This window comes from Carettochelys insculpta, chromosome 3, assembly GCF_033958435.1.
Source record: "Carettochelys insculpta isolate YL-2023 chromosome 3, ASM3395843v1, whole genome shotgun sequence".
Lineage (NCBI taxonomy): Eukaryota > Metazoa > Chordata > Testudines > Carettochelyidae > Carettochelys > Carettochelys insculpta.
Window position 1 is genome coordinate 66,804,809 of NC_134139.1, and position 22,454 is coordinate 66,827,262.

General features: G+C 43.5%; 1 protein-coding gene across 2 annotated transcripts in view; it reads right to left on the minus strand.

Annotated features, from left to right (window-relative positions):
- The window catches only part of KIF26B (kinesin family member 26B), a 505,176-nt gene that overhangs the window by 174,319 nt on the left and 308,403 nt on the right, over positions 1-22,454 (minus strand). For both annotated transcript variants that reach the window (XM_074990066.1, XM_074990067.1), the window contains one exon: positions 2,621-2,804. In XM_074990066.1, coding sequence (XP_074846167.1) covers positions 2,621-2,804 — 184 coding nt within the window. The remainder of the gene's footprint in view (positions 1-2,620; positions 2,805-22,454) is intronic.

Sequence of the window (22,454 nt, forward strand, 5' to 3'; positions counted from 1 at the left end):
TGTATGATGCCTCACACCGATTCCTTCATATATTAAAATGCAAATTATGCTACAGAGGAAAATTGATGGGAACAATTTGATAAATGTCTATGAGCTTTAGGTCCTAATTATAAGGTGACTTACAGGAGAAAAAGAAGCGAACAGAAATGGAGTACTACGTCAAAATGCAAGCTAGACATTTTTTGGTATGGAAATGATTTAGAATTAACTGTTTTCACTTGTTTTGATGATATAAATTACATCTAATTTGTGACAATGACTTTCTTTGAAAAAGCACAAATTACATCACTTTAAAAGCCTTCATTTATGACTCTGTTTAGATTATTTCTAAACTATATCAGCTACTATTCAGTGAAAAAAATTCATTTAGACAGAAATGCTCTCTTGTGTACCTTCAAGGTGGCACACTCAGCCTAATTAGGAGAAGGGTAACAAGCTCCTCTGGACTGAACCACTTCTGAACATGTACAACTGCAGAGCCTGATCCGCTCAGAGGAAGCAAGCTTAAAAGGGAGAACTTGTCACTGAAATGAGTGGGAACCAGGAGGAAAGCTGCTGTGCCTCCAACTTAGTGGATTCTTACAACACGGTTGCTGGGAGGAAGACAGCATATAAAGCTCTCCCTCCCATAAGGACGTACCAAGCCAGGTACAATCCCATCACCGAAGGCAGGAATAGAAAGTCTAGCTAAATCTTAGGTGAAGGTTTAGCCATAGCTAACCAACGTAGGTAAGCCAGACCTCTCTGGACTCTCTAAAAGGAAAACTCAGGGACTGAACATTCCCCATGTCCCCATAGCTGTGAATCCCGTGTTCCCAGAATGGACAAGATTTTGGAAAGGAAAAAGACTCTAAAATGACCCAGTCTATCACAGCATCATAAAATGAAGATCAGAATCCAAATGATTCTGGGTGTTATTCCATCTATGACAATGGAGTCTGGCGTTACATCAGGAGAGAATTTGGCTTTATATGTGAGTTAGGTTGGATAGCGGAGTGAGTTAATGCAATGCTCTGCTGCTCCCACAGATTCAGTACCTTACTGTGATTCCAAATGCAAATGGCTTTGGTGACAGGCTAATCTTGGCTCAAAAAAAACTACCATACAGCTGGAACTTCATGCTTAACGGAGGCCCGGAGACAGAATCACGGGAGTGCTGCAGGTCAGAAATTAAGCATGTTGGCAGAAATATGGGTGTACACTTGCACAGCCACTTTCTCTATTATGGGCAGAAATGCGAAGTCCTTACTCAGGAAAAAAAATCCCCATTTAAGTCAACAAGAGATTTGTTTGAATAAAGACTTCAGGTTAGGCCACGGCTGCTTTTGGTCCCTTGCGTCCCTGATCACATCCCTCATTATTCATAAACGCAAACTTCCCTCTTCTGCAGACATAATTCCTCTCAATTTTGGAAACATAAGGCCCCTGGGACAGGAGAAAAAGCGTAGCAACAGAAATCATTTGAAGATTACATTACCCAAAACAGGACTGTTCCAATCTTGTACCTGGTTGTTATATTAAATGCATGGAACAGCTAATAGGGCACAATCCTTCTGCTCTCACTGAAGTAATGGTACCAGGATCAGGCCCCCACAGTATTTCTCATCCAATTGGGATTGGGGGGAAATCCTGTGAGCTCTCTATGAGGCACACAAACCACTCATGGAAACAACAGATGTTGTTGTGTGCAAAAAGCTGCAATAATGTTATTTTTTGGATCTTTCCTTTTGTGCCCAATGGTAGCAATGGAAACAGTGAAGCATTCTCGCTGCTTCTACACCAGCAAGTTCTTTTGGAAAATCAGGCCCTTTTCCAAAAGAACATGCAGAGCGTCCACACACAAAATGCGCTCTTTCAATCTGAAATCAAAAGAACGTGACTCTTCTTTCAGATGCCCTCCTCTGCTCGTGGATCAGGAAAAGTGACTCCTTTTGAAAAAGGCACATGCAGACACTCTGCAGGCCCTTTTTTCAAAAGAGCAACCCTCGTGGCACTGGATTTTTCAGTCCCTGGCCCGTTCTTGCAAAAGAGTGGGGCCTGTGTGGATGCTCTCTATCGAAAGAGCAGACCAATCTTTCAATCCGCTTTTCTGCGTGTGGACGTGCTCTTTGAAAAGAAGATCTTCGGGAACAGATCTTCTGGAAGACCATCTTTCGAAAGATCACTGTTTTGTACATGCAGCCTCTGTGAGCAGTATGAACGTTACCATTTGTCTAATAAAAATGAATGAGAATTTCAACAAATGCAGTGTGTTTGCTTATGATTCTATGAACACAGAATAGCACAATACTCTAAAATCCTGCATGAGACAACTTTTATAAGGAAGCTTCTGTTTTGAGCCACTTTCCAAAATTTTCCCAAAGATAATGGACTATGATTGCAGAACGGTACTCTGCATGAACATGAATATCTGTATGGGGTCAAAAGGAGGGATTATCCCTCAAGTAACTCAAGCACCTACTTGCCCCAGAGTATCATCCATGATGGCATTCTATTGTGACCCATCAATGGAAGATGGTCAGGAGAGAAAAGATATCGATATATCTCCTAGCTGGCCTTGTGTATTTTTCTTCTAGCAAAAAAAAAAAAAAAGTGATTTCAGAGAGCGTCTGAGGCCTACCTTGCCCAACCCTGGGGTGTCTTTCACTTTGTTGACTGCCCTCAGCAAACATGGTGGTGCAGGGGGTGGAGAAGTCTGGAGGATACTGCTGAAGTTGGTAGAGAAGAGTGGAGATTCAGATGCAGATGATGTAGATGGCCTATGCTTCTTCTTTTTGGAAGATAGGTTCAACTTTTGTGCAGCTCTGTGGGGAAAAAATATCAAGAATAAAATAAAATCTCTACAGAGAACAATGTTAGAACTAATGTATTTGCAGCTTCTTGTTTACAAGGAATCCCCAGTTTTTATCTCACTGACTTCAAAAGGGATTCAGCTCTCTTTTACACCAATTTTTCAATAGCATAACTTCACCGGTTTCAGTTAAATTGGTCTGGATTTACAACACACAGTAAGCAGGATCAAAACCAGGCTCCTTTCTCTAAACTGTTCTCCAATTTAGTCTGCAGAGGATCTATTGAATCTATAATTAACCTAATGAGTGTTACAGCAATTTATGTTATAAATTCAAGTTCAATCAGTGGAAAGTCGTGGTACGTCTGCTCACAAAGACTTGTTTGTCACCCATAAGCTTTTGGTTAGTTGTGGAACGGTTGGATGTAAGCAGTCACTCTATTATTCTAGTTATTCTTAAACGCTCAGGTGAATTAACTGACATGTAAGAAGTCTTGCATAAGCTATTTTAAAAGTCTGCCACCTCATAAAAAATAATCAGGCTAACATCTGAACATGTGGGGAACAAAGTTATGCTATTTCAAAGGAGACGGAGAGAAACACACAAGCTACAATTGCACTAAAAATTTAGTAGTTTAAATAAATTTGACTTTGTTTTAGCAACATAAATTTGAACAAGAATGATGCATGTTTGTCCATCCCTTGAATCAAAAAACTATGCTTTCTGAAAATGATAGGTTCTTATTCCGTGGCAATTAAAAAAAAATTGTCACATTCTCTTATTTGCACAGATTTCTAATTCTGAAAAAAGATTCAGAAATTAAACTTAGTTGTTATTTTGTATGCATTTTCTCTCTCTCTCTCTCTCACACACACACACACACACACAACCAAACAAAATAATGGGTATATTATAATGATATTGATATTATTTGGTTCTGTGTCTCAGTTTCCCTTCCTGTAAAATGGGAATAATGGGGAAAACCTCAGTTGGTGTAAATTCACACAGCTGCACATGATCTGTTCCAAAATACTCCAAGCTGAGATGTATGTTTCTTTCTGAACTCTAGGGGTTTGATTCTCAGTTACATCAAGGTCACTTCATGCTATATGTTCTAGCAACATAAAAGGGCATCAATGTAGGTCTGAACATAATTTAATTGATGCCCATTTAACTCCCCTTTACCACGCCAGAGTTAATGAGAATCAGAATGAAATCTAAATCCTGTCTGGCTTTTTTCTGAGCAAAAATTTCAGGATTATGAGATTGATATATATCAGCCAAATCTAAACTTCAGAAACTGATTAAATCAATTTATTCCAAAGAATACATACAGTAAAAGATGTTTATGTATACATCTCAGCTTTGACCATATGCATCTGCATGAGGAAATTATTATCCCATTTTACAAATGGGAGAATTGAGGCAGAGAGAGAGAGAGTGTAAGGCCAGTGTTGTCACTGATTTTGGTGTCTCTTCCTAGATTGCAAAATCAGAAGCCAGAGGAGGGCAATGAAAATTATTAGGGGCTGGAGCACATGACCTATGAGGAGAAGCTGAGGTATCTGGGCTTATTTAGTTTGCAGAAGAGAAGAGTGAGGGGTGATTTGATAGCAGCCTTCAACTTCCTGAAGGGGGTGCTAAAGAAGATGAAGAGAAGCTGTTCTCCGTAGTGACTGATAGCAGAACAAGGAGCAATGGTCTTGAGGTACAGAGTGGGAGGTGTATGTTGGATATTAGGAAAAACTATTTCCCAGGAGGGTGGTGAAGCACTGGAATCTAGATAAGTTGCGGAATCTCCATCTGTAGAGGTTTTAGATGCAGCTTGACAAAGTCCTGGCTGGGATGATTTAGTTAAGGTTGATCCTGCTTCAGCAAGGGACTAAACTCAGTAACCTCCTGAGGTCCCTTCCAGTCCTAGGATTCTATGATTCTGTGATTCCAAGCCACTTTTGAAAAGTCTGGCCTAGATGAGAGACAAATATACTTAAAACTGTGGGAGAGTTGGAGGAAGGGTCACCTGACTTTCTAGCTCTGTGACAGTCACAAGAATCTTATCTTCTTCCAGCAACTTGTCCTTCCTCCCATATCTGATTCTGATTTATCACCTAACCTTCCCTTTTATGATCATCTCCTTCCTGAAAGAGCAGGCAGACAAAACAAACAATACAAGGCTGCCAAAAGAAACATGCCACATTTACTTCTTTTTCTACACCATAGCCTTGGCTTGGATTTCAGATGTGTTCATGAGAGGGTCTGTTCATTCTGAATCAGTTTTCAGTGAGTCCTGGCCTACTTACATGAACACCTTGATTTCAAGGAAAAATTCTGCACTGCACATAACTGCGGGCCTGGAAAGAAATCTCAGCTACTCTCCCTTAAAAATCTACTGCTGTGTCTATGTCTTCCGACTCAGCAATCTGGCTATGTCTACAAGAGAGGCTTCTCCTAGCAAAATTAGGCTTTTGTCTGGAAAAAATGTGGTATGTCTACAGGCAAAATGAGCTTTGTTGACAGTTTGTTGACAAAACACAGCATATCCCAGGGCAATGTTACACCTCTCCCCATTCAGGTCTAATGCCTCTCTTGACAGTGTTCCCTTGACAAAACAGCTGTGTAGATACCCTGGAGCCCTTTTGTCTACAGACAGGGCTTCTGGTTCACCAGGTAGCCCTATTTGCAGAGCTTCCAGGGAGCCGTGCTGTCGAGAGAGGGCCAGGCAGTCTGGCTGCTCTCCCTCAACAGAGCGGATTGCACTTTTGATCTGCTTTTATGTGTAGACAGAATCTGTCAACAGGAGTTTTGCCAGAAAATCCCTTCTGACAGTGACTTCTGTCAACAGAGGCTTCTAGTGTAGACGTAGCCCTATGTGTAAAGACAGACAACTGCTCTGTAAACCGCAGGCCAAATTGCACCCATGTAATTGCATTAACTCATGCCTAGGGTAAAAGTCAAACTGGCAGCACATTTCCTCAGAAATCTGTTCTTAGTCTTTCCTTCTCCGACGCCTCTTTATTCTTTCACAACGCTATCTTGTTCCAGATTTTTGTAGCAATAGTATAATCTTCCTAAGCCACTTTTAGAGCCAATGTAGTCCATAGGTGACACTTTTCTTTAAAGGAAAAAAAACATTTGTAGAAGAACTGGCCTTTTCAAAACTTCAGAACTATATCCTGGTCTGATAGGCATAACCTTTGGGACGACATTCAAGAGAAGTCCTGGATTTTTGGACTTTAACTGGCAAAATGGATTTAAGAGCAAAGTGCTTCCATCGGACTGCTACATGTTCTTCTTTTCCCCTCCCTAGGTTTTGAAAGGTGATAAAGGCAGCGATAATGGGATAAGCCCCAAGGCTTCTGAAAAAAATATAAGTTATTTTAAACATACTTGAAGTGGCTTCAGGCGGCATGATGATTCTAGTACACACAACAGGTTCATTCATTTGAATGGCTTTTGTATGATGGACCTAAAGTGGTCAGTAGGAATGGACCTGTAGCTTTGGAAACAGCTAGTCCCAAAGCAATGCTGACTTGGTTACGTGGGTGGTGCCACTCATTTTTTTTTCCAGGAAATTATAATTCATGGCATTGCTCTGTCAGTTTTGAGAACTCTCAGATCTGGAATCCCCAAAGATTCATGATGTTTATCCATGTTGACGCATAGTCACTGGAACCCCATACTATAAGACTTGGATTCTTTTCCAACTCTGCTGCTGACCTGCTGTGTGACTGGGACAAGCTACTCTCCCATTCTGCACTCTGCTTTTCACTCCCACCGATTATCTTGTCTTCAGCTCTTCTCTTAGCCTACGGTTACACTACAGCAATCTGTAGACAGAAGTCACCGTTGGAAGCGATTGCCCGATAAAACTTCTGTCGACAGAGTGAGGCCCCACACAGAAGCCAACTGGAAGAGCACACCGCTCTGTTGAAAAAGCGGCCGGACTGCTCAACCGCTCTCTCAACAAAACAGGCACTTGGAAGCACAGCAAACAGGGCTGCCCATTGTCCCAGATGCACTGTCTGTCAAGAGAAGGACCCCCTGGGGAATCCGCACAACTTTTTTGTCAACAGAATCTGTCAACAACAGCGTTATGCTTCATGGCTGAGAGGCAGAAGACTGCCAGCAAAAGTGCTGAGTTTTGTCAAACTGTCGACCAAATGCATTGCGTGTGGATGTTCCACCAGTTTTATCAACAAAACCAGGGTTTTGTCAGCAAAACTCACTAGTGTAACTGTAGCCTTGCTGTGTTCTCAGTATTTATTGGATCTCACTTGGAGCCTAAGTATTGCTATAAGAAAAATGGCAAAATAATGGTAGCATGGCCTGATACATCACTAGTAAGCCAACAACATTCAGCCAGATCTATATTACCATCTCATCTGATCCTAGCAATTCCAACTTTAAGCAGTTCCGTTCCTGAGATACAGTACAGTGTGAACCAATACCTGTGTGTGGTATTAAGGACTTTGGGACAGCCTGGAGCTCCACGGCCAAGGATCTCACTAAAGGACTAGAGTCCAATATTGCAGAAAGTGTGTTCAAAAGCTATGCAACATCTCATCCAAATAAGATAGTAGGACCAGTGGTAGGAAAGGGGAAATGCTTTGAAGACCTGATTTATCTGGTGACTTTGCTCTGCGCTGAAGAGGTGCATCTCTAGATGGGCTGACAGCGTTCACTATTTTAGGGATCAAGCTTAGCAGTAAATTTAACAGAAAAGACCATGTTTGCCATGGCAGTCAGGAGTGACTTTTCATCTCTCAAATACTCAAACACTGTAATAGCTCTTCTTCCCTTGTTATAACTACCTATATGTATGCATGCAGGTTTTCAGAAGGAATCAGGGGTCAGCTAGCTGCTCCCAGTGAGGTCAATTCATAATTGATAAGGACTTTTAAAAATCCAAACAGTCTCATTAGGGTTTATTAAAAATAATCACCAAGGAGTTGCTTAGTTAGAGGTTATTTCTCAGAGGTTACAAGAGCAAAATACATTGCTCAGAAACTTGTTAAGGGGCAGAAATGAAAAGACAATCAAAAGCTCAGTTTTTAACAAGGAAGGAATTAAATAGTACTAAGAAACTCATCCTTCATGTCTCGTAATAATTAGAATGTAGGAGAACTCAAGGTGGCAACATTTGCAAATGACGGTGTTATTTATGTGAATCAAGCCTAAAGAGATTTGGGGAAAACTTCAGAAGAATCTAGCAAAGATAGGTAATTGGGCAACAGGAAAAATTTAACATTGACCAGTGCAACTTAAGGCTCAGTGGAAGGATCAGTCTGAATTACTTATACACATTGATAGCTTCTAAATTAACTGCAACTGCTTACCAAAGAGACTTTCATATCATTGTGGACAGCTCAATAAAAACCAACTGCTTGCTGCATTGCAACATTTGAACAAGCAACTTACATGTTATGCTACACAGTGACAGGGATAGAGAATAATACAGAAGATGCCATCATATACATATGGTAGGCACAGAATCACAGAAATGGTGGGCTGGCTGCAAGCGGCTATCTAGTCCAGGGGTGCGAAAAGTGGGGGGAGTGCACATCCCCTGACATTTTGTAAGGGAGGTGCAGCATGATCGCCACCCCCCCACCCCCTGCAGCTTCCGCTGCATCTGGTTTCTTTTGCGTAGCCTGTGCCACTGTGTCACCAAAGGACAATACCCCACCCACCGCCACTGGGCCAATCAGAGTGCATAGAGGCCCTGAGACAAGCATCAGGGGGCAACTGGTGACTTCTGAGCTTGGTGAGATAAGATATCCTCCTGGGGTCCCCCCAAGCACCCCCTGCCCCTTTGGACACACCCTGGAACCTCCCAGGACCCTCTTCCAGAGCATCCCACCCTGTTTCTGAACTCCCCACCATGCTTCCCTTCCTATGGTCCTCCCACAGGTTGGTAGGGCCCCAACTAATTGCAGGGCTGAAAAGGGGGTGCAGCCTAAAAAGTTTGCTCACCCTGATCTAGTCCAGCCTCAAGGCAAGATGAACAATACACTTACATCAACTCTGACAGATGCTTGTCTAACCTGTTCCAAAAATCTCCGGTGATGGAGATTTCTAAAGTTTCTAATGTTCACTATGCTCATTGAAAGTTCAGGTCTAATTATTTTCCTTAGCTTTAGGTACAAATTCTATTTCAGCATGGTAATATTGTACTCTTAGGTGCGCAAGCAGCTGCTCAACAGGGTGAGTCCTTGCTCTTCAGGGATGGGCGAAGTCCATATTCAGGCTCGTGGAGGTTTGTACACTTTTCTAGGAGGTCAAATGTTATGTTTTATTTATCCAGAAATGAAATGGCTGTTTCTCACACCTTTATTAGCAAATGGATAAAAATCACATTTAGAAAGCAGGAACTTTCACAAACACCCTAAATATTTACTCAGTGAAGTTTTGATAATTAATATTGCAACAAATAAGGAAATTGCTAGCCCTCTCTATTGCTCTCCAGGTTTGTGTCCATTTTCACAGGTGTCCACTAACAATCGTATTCATTTCTGGACATCAGCTTGAGATGGCTTTGGTAGTTCTGTTATGTCAAGCGAGACACCCAAAATCAGCAGCCACATTTTTGAAAATGTAGGCAATACTTCTTTTGCTGCAGCAAAAGCAGAAACCGTTATTGCCACCTATTGGCAGAGATGTAATCTGCAAGAATCTTGCTAATTGGTGTCGTGCCAGATAAAGGTATACTGGAAGCCTGCAGTTTGTTTTGATTATTTCCAAATGAAGTGTTGGCAAATATGATCTGCATGCTGTGTGCTTTGTTTGGGACACATGCAGTCATCCTGAAATGAGTCATTGCAGCATGCAGGTCCAGAAAAAGAAGTAGCTTGAATGAAATTAATAAAGGTAAGAGCCAACATAGTGTACAGTAAGATGACGGTCATGCAAACATTATGCTTCCCATTATTTCCAAAGCTCTGCCTTCAAGTGGGATCATTTTTCTGCCATTGTTAATATTTATTATTACTGTCACAACTCAGAAACTTCAATCAAGACTGGGCTCCCATTGTGGCAGGCACTGTGGGCGGTGGTTCTTGAGATGCCTGTGCCTCAGCCAGTCTGCTGCCAGTTTCAATAGCTCTGCAAGACTTGTGGCTCCTTCCAGTGACCAATTTTTAGCAGTTTATAATAGTTAGAATGAAATCTTGTTTTTTTGTAAATCCAGCAGGAACACTGGGATAAGTCACGAAAGCCAGATCTTCCTGGTTTTCAAGAGCACAAAGTCAGTACTTAGAACTGGTTTTCTCCTGTTAGGTCTCATGCACTAATTTGTACCAATAATATGCTGGCTTCACATTTTACTAAGAGAAAGATACTAAGTTAACATCATTCTCTAGATGTTCCTAGTATGTTTTTGTGTTTGCCCTTAGTCTTCCTATTTTGATTGTAAGTGTCTCAGCGCATAGGCCAGGTTTTCCTTTGTGTGTCCTTAATTATTTACTGTCCCCAGAGCTTAACCAAAATCAATCATAGAATCAAAGGACTTCACAGGCTCTTGAGTGGCCTTCTAGTCCAGTTCCCTGCACTGAAAGCGGGGCTAACAATTATCTAGACTAGGATTTCTTGTAACAGCATTTTGATGGCCTCAGAGAGTGGCCACCAGCTCTTGCTGGTGGCTGCTATGATAGTTGCCCCCCATGCTGCCCCAAATACTTACCATAAGGAGAAAACATGCAGATAAACATGCCAGAATCATTGTAATTTATTTATGCATGATTTTCCAGCATGCAGGTCCAGAAAAAGAAGTAGCTTGAATGAAATTAATAAAGGTAAGAGCCAACATAATGTATAGTAAGATGACGATCATGCAAACATTACGCTTCCCATTATTTCCAAAGCTCTGCCTTCACGTGGGATCACTTTTTTGCCATTGTTAATATTTATTTGTAATTTATATTAATATTTATTTGTAAATATTTATAAATAAATATTAATATTTATTTGTAATTTATTTATGCATGATTTTCCCCCACACTCAATAATAAAAACAACATACAGTTGCTTCTACACTTTACTGGATCTAAACAGAGTACAAACACAAATAAGTTGCCTTGTATATTTTCATCTTTCATTGTTGCTGCTTCTTTTGCCTTTTTTAAAAAAAATTTAAGGCTTTATAGCTAGTAAGTCTGCTTCTGTGCAAAGTGATATTTGTATGTTTGTTTATATCACTTTTCCCAGCAGTAGACTTGTTAGGTAGCTGGGAGTCTGTGAGAAATGGTATTAACAAACATACCAATATCAGAGAGGTAGCTGTGTTAGTCTGTGTCTTCGAGAACAAGAAGTCCTGTGGCACCTTCTAGGCTAACAGATATTTTGGAGCATAAGCTTTCGTGGGCAAAGACCCGCTTCATCAGATGCATCTGATGAAGCGGGTCTTTGCCCACGAAAGCTTATGCTCCAAAATATCTGTTAGCCTAGAAGGTGCCACAGGACTTCTTGTTGTTCTCAAACATACCAGTGTCACTCTGTGTGGCAGACTGACTCAGCCCTGGCAAGGCAAGGGACAAATTAAGTCTTGGATGGGGCAGTGGATAGGGAGGCAATGGGGACAGCTGGAGCCTGCCACCCACTGCCCTAGAGCTGAAACCAGAAGCTTGAGTCCCATAACCTGGGAAGACGGAGAAGACACACTGGCTGTCTACTCCTCCGGTCCTTGTGGCTCCAGAAGGGGACAAGGCCCAACCACTCCTGATGGCCTTCTTCCTACCAGCACAGACTGCCAAGAAGGCTGTGGCTGCAAGAAAAGCTCCTGGTGGTTCTGTATGGCCATACTGGAGAAATGCTGATCAAGATCTACCCTGACAGAGGTTTGTCTAATCTGTCCTTGCAAATCTCCCATGACACATTCCACAATCTCCACAGGCAATTGTAGTAGGGTCAGGCCAGCAGACCCTACTAGGAAGGGGGGCAAGGCACCTCAGGCTGGTGAGCTGAGCTAGGAGAGGAAGGGAAACAGCTATTTCAGCACATAGGTGAAAGCAACTGCAATTAAGTGAGGAGTCACGCAAGGAGGAGGAGAGTGAGAAAGGAGGCACACAAGATGGGAAAGCAGTTGAGAAGGAGATAAGGAGAAGACAAGACACATAAGAAGCGTGCAGAGTGTTTGCAAAGACAGCCAGGGAGGGAAGTGTACCTCGCCTCCCTTCCTGCAGGGAGGCTGACAGCCCTGGCCATGGCTAGGGGAGGGAAAGACTGGCCAGCTGGCCAGAACAAGAGAGGTAGGTGCAGTCCAAGCCCTCAGGCTGGAGGGAGAGGCATGGGTCCCAAGCCAGACAAAGGGGCACCACACCACACAATACATAATATCTTTACACGAGGGGCTAAACTGCCACTTTACAACCTGTCCTGAGTAAAGGGACTCACACAGATGTGTCACTCCAATGGCAGATAAAAGCGTGAATTATAACCACAGAACCTCTTTCAGGTGGAGAAGTAACTTAATTTGCTTCTTTCCACTGAGTAACTTAATTGCTCCATGAACTTGGTGGGTGGAGGAATGAGGGGAAGAGGAACTGAATCCGGGCTTCTTCCATTCTTTAGCCTTCCCACATCTTTCCCGGCAGCAGGAGCACTGGGTGGGATTAACTTCTGCTCTGAGCAGCCCACCTGGAATTTCAGTCCAAGTGCTGCCAGAGAAGTAGGGGAGTTTTACTATGCCTTACTTCCCTCTGCAGTCAAGACAGTACTGTGACAATCTAGCCCTCTGATACAAACCCAAAATGGAGACGTTTCCTGAATTTGCAGGTTACTGTCAGATTCTGAGTGTTTGTGTTTAATGATTTTGCAACATCTTTAGAATCTGGACACAATCTGGGCTTTCTGCTTGTGCTCTAAAAGATGCCATAAACATGTGTCTACTTCTCAGTAAACACTTGAACCTTATTGTTTGTTTTATATTTACGTATGCAGCCAGTTTCATAGCAACAATAAAGCTATCCAGGCTGTACACTTCAGAACATTTTTTTTCTTTGTGGGTGGTTAAATGTGCACACAGACCCCATAGAGTGCCTGAACGACCAGACTCCAGTACAGCTGGGCTATAATCACCCAGAAATTCACTGTTGTGACTGTGCTAAATTATAACAGACAGTACAATAGGTCCCAATCCTTCAATCCTTGATCAGGGCCTGAGCCCAGAAATTCAGAGCCCTTCTTTGCACAGCCAAAACTGACTGAGGTTTGCGTCCAAGTTCACACCAGAAAATCCATCGGTTACAGTGGAGTTAATCTGGAGTTACGCCACAATAAGCAAGATAGGAATCTGTCCAAATGAGGCCACTCACATGAGAGATGTCATGAGAGAGCTCCCGGTGCTAGGTGGGGTTTTGGCAAAATGATGAATACAGCACATGCCCTCTGCTTACTGCAGAAGAGCATATTAATGAGAGAACTGCTGCACCTCAGTAAAACTTGTTTGAGTCAAACTAAGAGACTCTGCAAAGGGCTGGGGCCATCAGCCATGCCCAGCTTCCCTCTTACAGGCACCCGGACCTGCGTCAAAGCTGACCCACTTGGGCAATGTACTTAGGAACTTTACTTCTCATGCACTATTACCCAGATTCAGCAAGAGCTGAAACATGAGCATCAGTTTAAGGGTGTGAATAGTCCCACAGTGTGCCTACAGTTCTGCGCATACTTATGTGCCTTACTGAATCTGAGCCTGAATTTGCCATTCGCCCCAGCTGCCAAATTGTGACCGTTAGTTCCTGCTCTACTCTGCCTTGGAAAAAGAGGTCGTCCCTTCTTAAAAGAGCCAAATGTCATTAAAAACTTCCTGGATTCTCCCTGTTTAAGGGCCAAACTATGGGATCCTTAGTTACACCAGTGAATACTGTCATCCATTAATGAGACCACTCTCTTCTCCCAGGCAGAAATTCCAGGGATGAGGAACCCATGTTTGGGGAATCTCCCACACAGCAAACAGTAGGAGCTCCAGATGAAAACTATCTTAAATAGGCTACATAATTCCTTCCTGGCTCCATCAGTCTTCACAGAATGTTAGTCTCGCGGGATGACTCATTCTCTCCAGCTCTTCTGGACAGGTTGGCATGTCCCTCATCATCAGAGCCAAGACTGCCCTGCTGGCTCAGTGGGCCAAAGTGAAGCAGCTGCCACTGTCTGAATGGGAGCACCAGAAATAGCATCCTGGAACAACTTGTGAGATTAGAGATGAGACTCCTGTCCATGTTATCCACTGCATGTGCCTGAAGATGCTCAGGGCCTCAGGACAAGCCACTCCCAAGACCCTGAGTAGCTGAAAGACCTAGAGATTTATTTGGCTGCTGCTCCCGACAGGTGGGACACAACTTGTCACAGTTTAACTCCTGTTAGTAGACAACAGTCCCTCGTTTGCCCTACCTTTTGCCAAGGAGGCTCTGGCAAGTGGGTCTCTCTGACAGCAGGAGCTGGAGGTCTGTTCTATCCTATTCAGCCTCCACCAGAGCTTTGGGGGCTTTTCCCTTTTAACCACTCCTTCCACATCTGAGCCTATTGCAAGTGTAGTAGGGCAATACTGACTGAACCCGTAACAGCTTGTTAACCCATTCCAGGCCAGTGTGAGATTTGTACACCCCCACCACTGTGCCCAACAGAAACCTTACATGAGCCTATCTGTAAGAAAGTGATGACCACATACTATCTAAAAAACAGACTCCTTTTAAATGTCTCAAGTAGGATGACCAAAGATGGAGGCATCCAAAATGACTAGTTAATTTGAATAATTAGTCCAGTCATCTTTACCCTCCTGTATTTGTTGAGTGGCCTTGTATTTGTTTGCAACTGCCTACAGCCACTGCTTCAACCCTCTAATCTCTAAAAAATCCTTTAAAAAAATAAGAACAGTCTCATTGATCACAGAGCTCTTGACAGTTCTTGTAACATCCAAGGTCTTGGGAGTCAGGCATATGTCACACTGCACTTGATGCATGAATCATATTAAGCCCTATGTTTGGATACAATGAAATCAGATGATAATCATTTGTTTAATATGGAAGGAAAACAGTGCCATATTTCTGTAAGAAACTTAGGTACAATACAAGCATTTAACAGTTACTGACTTGGTTTCTTAGCAATGTACCTTCATATCCCTGTGGCAAATATCTCAGCCAAGGGCCTGACACTGAAGCAGCTGAGTACCTTCAATTTCTGCTGAAGTGAACTGAAGCAGAGGATACTGAGCAAACTGCAGTGCAGGGCAATATACTTAATTACATCATGCCAAAGAGTTGGATGTTAAAACTGACTGTCAAGAGAAAACCCTCCTGCTTCTACCTAGCATTAGATCTTTCAAGAGCTGCCCATACAGTACCAGAATGGCACCATGTACCGTTTGACATTTAGGCTGTTATTACATAAAACAATAAAGCCAAGCCATGTGTGACATTTTAGCTAGAAAGCAGTAAGGCCTACAGTGAATAGGAGGTCACATTTATGATGTAGCCTGCCCTACTATCTCCAAATAGATTTTTTTCAAAAGTTGACACGCAGGGCTTTTGCCAAACTTTACAAATTAATGTGATAATAAGATCAATAAGAGAGGAGTGACCGTGCTCCTGGTCAGCTAGTCCATCGCTAACCTCAGTAGAGTGTCAGAACTTACAATTATTTTGAGAAATTACAATTATTCCTTGAAAGTTCAAGAAAGCTATTACTATAAGCCTTGTAACACAAGCACCCACAAATTACTACCTATTTAAAAATAGTCCTTAGAATCACAAAACAAATTTATTGGAGGCTTCATGGACTTTATGGTATTTGGAGTCTTTCGCTTCCACAGATGTTAAAGTCTGACCACACTGCACAACAAACTAAGTTTGCTGCATCATGCCCCAATGTAACACATGGATAACATCAAGAGCAAGAGTAACCAGCTCACACAACTACAATACATTTTATTGCTACTTAACAATCTGGCTGACAGAAGAACTAAAATAGACACTAAGCTTCGTATTTTTCATTGTCTTATCAATATTTTGAAACCCAGCAAACAAAACAAATAATTGGATAGGTCACTGAAACACAGAAATGCAACACAGTGAGGACCACAGCTAATAGACAATCCCCTATTTTAAATTACAGCTTTAAAGTAGCTCCAAGACTTTCTGACATGGCTTTTGGGGGCGTGGGGAGAGAATCAGATGGTGGGGGGGCTGGTTTATTTAAACAAGCTCAACTGCATTTAAATATTTGTGATATTAGAAGATATGAAAAGCCTCACTTCACTTCTGCTGGGTAATTTTTCTGACACGGAGCCAAGCCTCCATAGACCCGCATTTACTCTCAATACTCTAATTCCTTCTAGTCCTAGAGCATATTTCCAAAGATGATGAATTTGGTTGGCTGCTTCTCACGATCACAATGGAATTACAATGAAAAAGGAATGTGTGTCACTGGGGTGTCCAAGACAAAATTCACCCCAGGGCTCAAAAGTATACTGCAGTTTCTGAAATGTTTTGTTTTTACTGGTGGCTCATATTACAAATAAGTTCTAGTTTCTCATAGAACAAACCAATTGCAGTTCCATTTTTTTCATGGAACAATTTAGTTATTAAATCTGCTTGCAACGTTTATTTATGTGACGACAGAACTGACTCAGCTGGGGGTCCATTATGGCAAATGCAGTACAAACATGTCTAAAGCTTACATGCTAAATGGACAAGAAAGACAAAAGACACATTATCATCCCAAGTTTACAGGTGGAGAACTGAGCCGGGGAGAGAGAGAGATATTTAGTGACTTCAGTAAAGTAACACTGGAAGTACCAAGCAGATTGGTTCAAATATTAGTAAAGAAGAGAATTATCAGACTCAGGGTACATCTACACTTAATGGGAGATTGACCCAGTCAAGGTCAATCTTCCAGGGTTTGACTTTACACGCCTGCTGGGGATGCACAAAATTGAACGATCAGGGCTCAACAGTCAACCCCTGTACTCCTCATTATCGTGAAGAGTAAGGGGCATCGATGAGAAAGTTTATCCTGTTGACCTCCCTCAGTGAGGACACCCAGATAAGTAAATCATAGATAGGTGGATTCCAGCTACTCAACTGCCATAGCTGGAACAGCATATCTAGGAGTGACTTTCAGGTCTAGTGTAGACCTGGCCCTAGAAAAGCACTGTTGGTTGGGGAAGAGTTAACATGGCATTTGTAAAGGGAAATCATGCTTCTGTTAGAATTCTTGATAATACCAATAAGCATATGGGTATGGGCGATCCAAGGGATTTAATGTACTTGGACTTTCTTGAAAGCACTTGACAAGGTCCTACACAACAAAGGCTCTTAAGCAAAATAGGCTGCTGTGGAATTAGAAGGATGATCCTCTCATGGATCAGTAAGTGGTTACAAAATAGGAAAAGATAGAAATAAATGGTCACTTTTGAAAATTAAGAAAAGTAAATGGCATAGTCTGTCTTAAGAACTGTGCTATTAAAATATTCACAAATAGTGTAGAAAAAAGGGTAAACAGTGAGATGGCAAAACTTGCAGACAAAAATAAAAGTCTAACAAGATTCCTATGAGCAGATGGGAATAAGGGGACTCCGAAGTAGCCGGGGTCCTTTCGAAAAAGAGTCCCATCTGGACGAGCCACGTCAATTTTGAAGTGCCGCGGCCGCCCGCATGCTAATGAGGCGCTGAATATGTATTTCAGCGCTTCATTAGTAAACTTCGAAATGGCCATTTGCATGGCCGTTTCGAAGTTTTTGGCTAGTGTACACGTAGCCATTAAGTGTTAAAAAATAATCCCAGACACACATACTAAATGATATGGTCTCAATTAGCTGTTACCGCTCAAGAAATCAGGGAGTCACCATGGATGCTCCTCTAAAAACAACTGTTCAATATGCAGGCAGAAAAGTTAACCTGTTGATCATGACTGACTAGTCAATCCTTAAGCCTCTGCCAGTCGATCATCATCTCTGACTGCTAAAAGTCTGGCGGTGCAGTGGAGTATTCTGCCCCCACTCTCAGCAACATCCCAGCCAACAGGAGATTCAGAGGCAGCTTGCAGGTATGGACAGTGCATGGGTACCTGCTGTCCCCTCTCACCAGGGGCTGCAGAGACATGCCAGCAGCCAGTCACTTCCGGGAGCCATGTAGGACCAGTGCAGGCAGGCAACTGGCAGCCAACCCTGCAGCATTGTCTTTGGCAAGCACTTCTGGGCTGGGGCCTTCACCCCTCATCCATCCCATCCCATCCTTCTGCTGCAGGCTCAGCCCTGAGTCCCCTTCTACAATTTCAAATCCCTTGCCCCCAGCCCAGACCTTGCACCCACTCCCACACCCAACCCCAGCCTGTGGAAAGGTGGGTGGAGGGGTGGGAATGGAATGTACAGGGCTGGGCCTCTGAAAAAGGCAGACAGATTTTGAGCTGATCTTAAATTTACAAAGTGATCTTGTGTGTAAAAGGGGTGGCGACCACTGACCCTAAACCTTTCACCGCCAACAGCTGGGCTGTGGCAAACAGGAAACTTGATAAACTGCCATGTTCAATTTATTCCCTCTGAAACATCTGGCACTGGCCACTGTCAAAAGACAGGACGGTGGGCTAGATGGTCTCACCCAGTATGAACAATCTTAAATCCACGGCCCAACCGAGCAGGCCTGAGCACCAGTCCAGTGCTTTAAACCATTCTCCTTCCCTAGGGACGCCTTGGGAAGCTATTTGACAAATTGCTTAACACCCAGATTACCCACTGATCTCAGCTGGCACTACAGGCACTCAGCATTTTGCAGGCTCAGGACCCAGCTCCTTGAGCAGTTGTCTTTGCCATTCTTTTATTGTGCTGCAAACTAAGTTATTGAGAGAAGATGCAGCTGGAAAGAATTAGCATTGTTACCATGTAGTGTTGTCATTAAATAAACCTTTTGTTCTTACTTTTCTATTTTCAATCAAGTGAAATGAAAAACGACATGAAATTAAACACATCACGCGAAGCAGTAATTCATTGCCTGAAAGCAGTAAACTGTATAGAGGTGCAATTAGATACCAAAAGGCAGAATTCGTAAAGGATGCAAAGCCTTTAATCTGCAGCTTTTCGCTCATTACCTATGGGTCTTTCACTGAAAATCCAATTAATGATCAATTCTGAGGATGTTTCTCATGGATTTGGGCCTGCTGATTAACTGTAGAAATATGACATTTTGTTCTGCTTTCCAAGAAAAGCAATTAAAGAACACTTTTCTTTCTTTTAAAAGACAATATTTGCAATAGGCCACAGACTAAAAACTGCAATGGCTCCTCTGAATACAGCACATCCCTTCTTTAAGAAGGACAGAGGCAAACCCTGTAACATACTCACTAAGATGGCTTTGCTCTTACATTCCAGAAGAGCGATTGCCCTGTGACCCACCCCCACAATAATATTCACATGCAGCCTGCCAGAACACTCACCCAACTACTCTTCCCAATAGATGGCATCTCCTCTACATCTCTTGTCCATCAGGGAAAAAAAAAAAAACATTGCTAACTCCCTGTTAATCTATGTACCAATGCCCAAAGGAAATGTGTTCCTGATTCCTGCACACAGAACAGTTGGCTCTTGTTCAACTCTGCTAAAACAAAGACAATCCTTGAAGGAAAAGAAAACTTTTTGAGGTACTGGTAGAAACCTTGACTGCACCCACTCTCCTCTCAGAGCATCAAGGTGAGTACAGTCTCAGAAGTACTTCTGGACTATTCCCAGCTACTACACAACCAAACAGCCTCCAGAAAACCATTTTCCCTAAGTAAAGTGAGCCTGAGATCTATCATCTTTTCAAATGCAAATTTATCAATGGTAATCTACGGCTAATCTAGGCTGGGCTACTGCAATATGCTCTGTGACAAGGGCCCCTCTTACCCCGGCCACTGATTGGATCAGTATCTAGCTCCTTTCCCCCAAGGGCTGGTGTTTTGCAAAATGTCTCCGTGGCAGGGAGCCCAGCTGCTGCTCCTGGGATCCCTCTCCGGCTGCTTCTGAGCTGGAGTTGGTCTGACTCCCACTAAGGCTTCCGCTCACTCTGTCTCTCCCATGCCTCTCCTCCCATCCACCCACTCTCTGCCCCACCTTCCAGCTGTGGGGCGGGAGGGGGGTTAAGGGCCTCCATCAAGCCAGCAGTGAAGTCAGCTGGCCCCAGTCTGCCCAAGCCAGCTCCCTCCCAGCTGCTTCTAATTGCCCTGCTACTTGTATTTAGCAGGTCCTTTCCAATTTGGGCTGCCATTCTCTCACTCTGCTGAAGCCCTCTGGCCTCACCCTGCCATGCATCCCTCCACCCTGCTCAGCATCACGGGGTTTGGCTACTTGGGCTAAGAAATAATGCACCCTGGAAAAGCCATCCGTGTTTCCATACTGGACTCCAAATCTATGTTGCACCCAAAAGTGGAAAGGCTGCAGGGAAAAGAACCACCTGGTTACCCTCACATTCTTGTCTTGCATCCATTGGAGGGGTGCATGATCAGTGACAAGAGTAAACTTCTGCCTGAGGAAGTAATAGTGGAGGCTTTCCATGGCCCATTTCACTGCAAGGCATTCCCTTTCTTCAATGGTGTATCTTTGTTCCCCTGGCAGGAGTTTCTTGCTGAGGTATAGAACCGGGCGTTCTTCCTCCTCAACCGCTTGCGGCAACACAGCCCCTAACCCCTCTTCCAAGGCATCAGTCTGCAGGATAAACTCCTTTCTAAAATCAGGGCCTATGAGGACTGGGTCATTGCAGAAGGAAGCCTTCAGAGCTGTAAAAGCTTTTTACGCCACAGTTGTCCATTTTACAATGTTGAGGCTGCGAGCTCTGGTCAGGTCAGTCAAGGAGTACGTCATGGAAGCGAAGTGCGGAATGAATTGGTGGTAACACCCCACCAGCCCTAGAAATGCCCTGACCTGCTTCTTCCTGGTTGATAAGGCACCATGTTGTATCACTTCCACTTTGCTGAGTTGGGGCCTCACTACGCCCCTTCCTACAATATACCTGAGGTATTTAGCTTTGGCCAGCCCAATCACACACTTAGTGGGGTTTGCCATAAGGCCAGCTCTCCTTATCTCCAACACAGTCTCCATCTTCTCGAGGCGTGCATTCCAATATGGGCTGTGAACAACACCATCGTCTAAATGGTTGAATGCATACTTGGCATGTGGATGTAATAGCTTATCCATAAGCCTTTGGAATGTTGTGGGGGCCCATCCAGACAAAAGGGGAGGACCATATACTGGAAGAGACCCTCTGGAGTTGAGAAGGCCATCTTTCCTCTGGCTCCTGGGGCCAGAGTGATCGTAGAGAGGGAGTAGCTCTTGGTCAAGTCAAAGGTGGACAGAAAACTGGCCTCTCCCAGTTTGTCCATTAGCTCATTTACTCATGGCATGGGATAGGCCTCAAATTTGGACACCTCATTCAACCTTCAAAAGTTATTACAAAACTGTAGGCCTTCACTGGGCTTTGGCACCAACAGAGTGGGACTGGACCATTGACTATGTGACTCCTCCATGACTCTGAGTTTCAGCATCTTCTTAACCTTGGTTTGGATCTCTCTTCACTTTGCCTTGGATATCTGGTAGGGCTTAACGTTCACCTTCATTCCTGGATCAGAGATGATGTCTCTGAGGAAAACACATTGTGATTTCTCTCAGTCTTGCCAGCTGCTTCTGTCTGTTGGTCCAGAGTCAACTATTGGGAGATCCCCACCTGTTCTTGTGGGTTTCCCTCTTGGGGTGTGCTCCCAGAGATATCAGTTGCACTTCTCTGTCTCACCAAGGTTGATAAGTTGATATATTTGCTTAGGTTTCACCTGGTCAGGCTGGAGAATCTTGTAGTCCACCTCACCAATGGCTTCTATCACCTTGTATGGCCCTGGGCACCTCGCTGGGAGTTTACTCTCGGCTGTTGGCACCAATACCTTCACACAGTCTCCCACCTGGAACTTCCGGGCTGTTACTTGATGTTTCTAATAGGCCTGTTGGGCCTCCTGCACCTTCTCCAAATGTTCTCGCACAATGGAGGTGACTCTGGCTATCCTGTTCATCATCTGCAGCACATGATAAATGATATTCCTCCCTGGGTTAGGATGTTCCTCCAAATGCCTCTTTGGCAAGGTCCAGAATACCCGGGGCGAGGCGGAGGGGTGGTTATGCTCATACAAAAGCTCAAATGGGAAGAACCCACTAGAAGCCTCGGGGACTTCCCTCATGGCAAACATGAGGTAGGGCAGCAGAGTATCCCAGTCTTTCACATCCCAGCTTACCACTTTCCTTATCATGCTCTTGTTTTGGACAGCGTATTGCATAAGGGCATAGCCTCTGGGTACTGAGTGGCATAGTCCACAGCAACTAGTATGTTCCGATGGCCCCATGTGGACTTCTCTAACACTCCAATTATGTTCATGGCAATTCCTCTGCTTGTATCTAGCAGGTATTTTTTCCTTTTTTTGAGCTGCCATTCTCCCCCTCTGCTGGAGCCTTCCGGCCTGACAGTGCCACAGCTCTCACTAAGGCTACCCAAGAATGCCATATACAGAATGATCACAAATAAATACTTAATAAATAAAATAAAACTTGTCACAGCTCACTTCCAAATCAGCAAAAGCATGTCATACGTTCCTTCCGTGCTCTACACTGACTCCCCATATAATTCGGTACCTGCTCAAAAATCCTGGTCTCGTCTTCAAACCTCT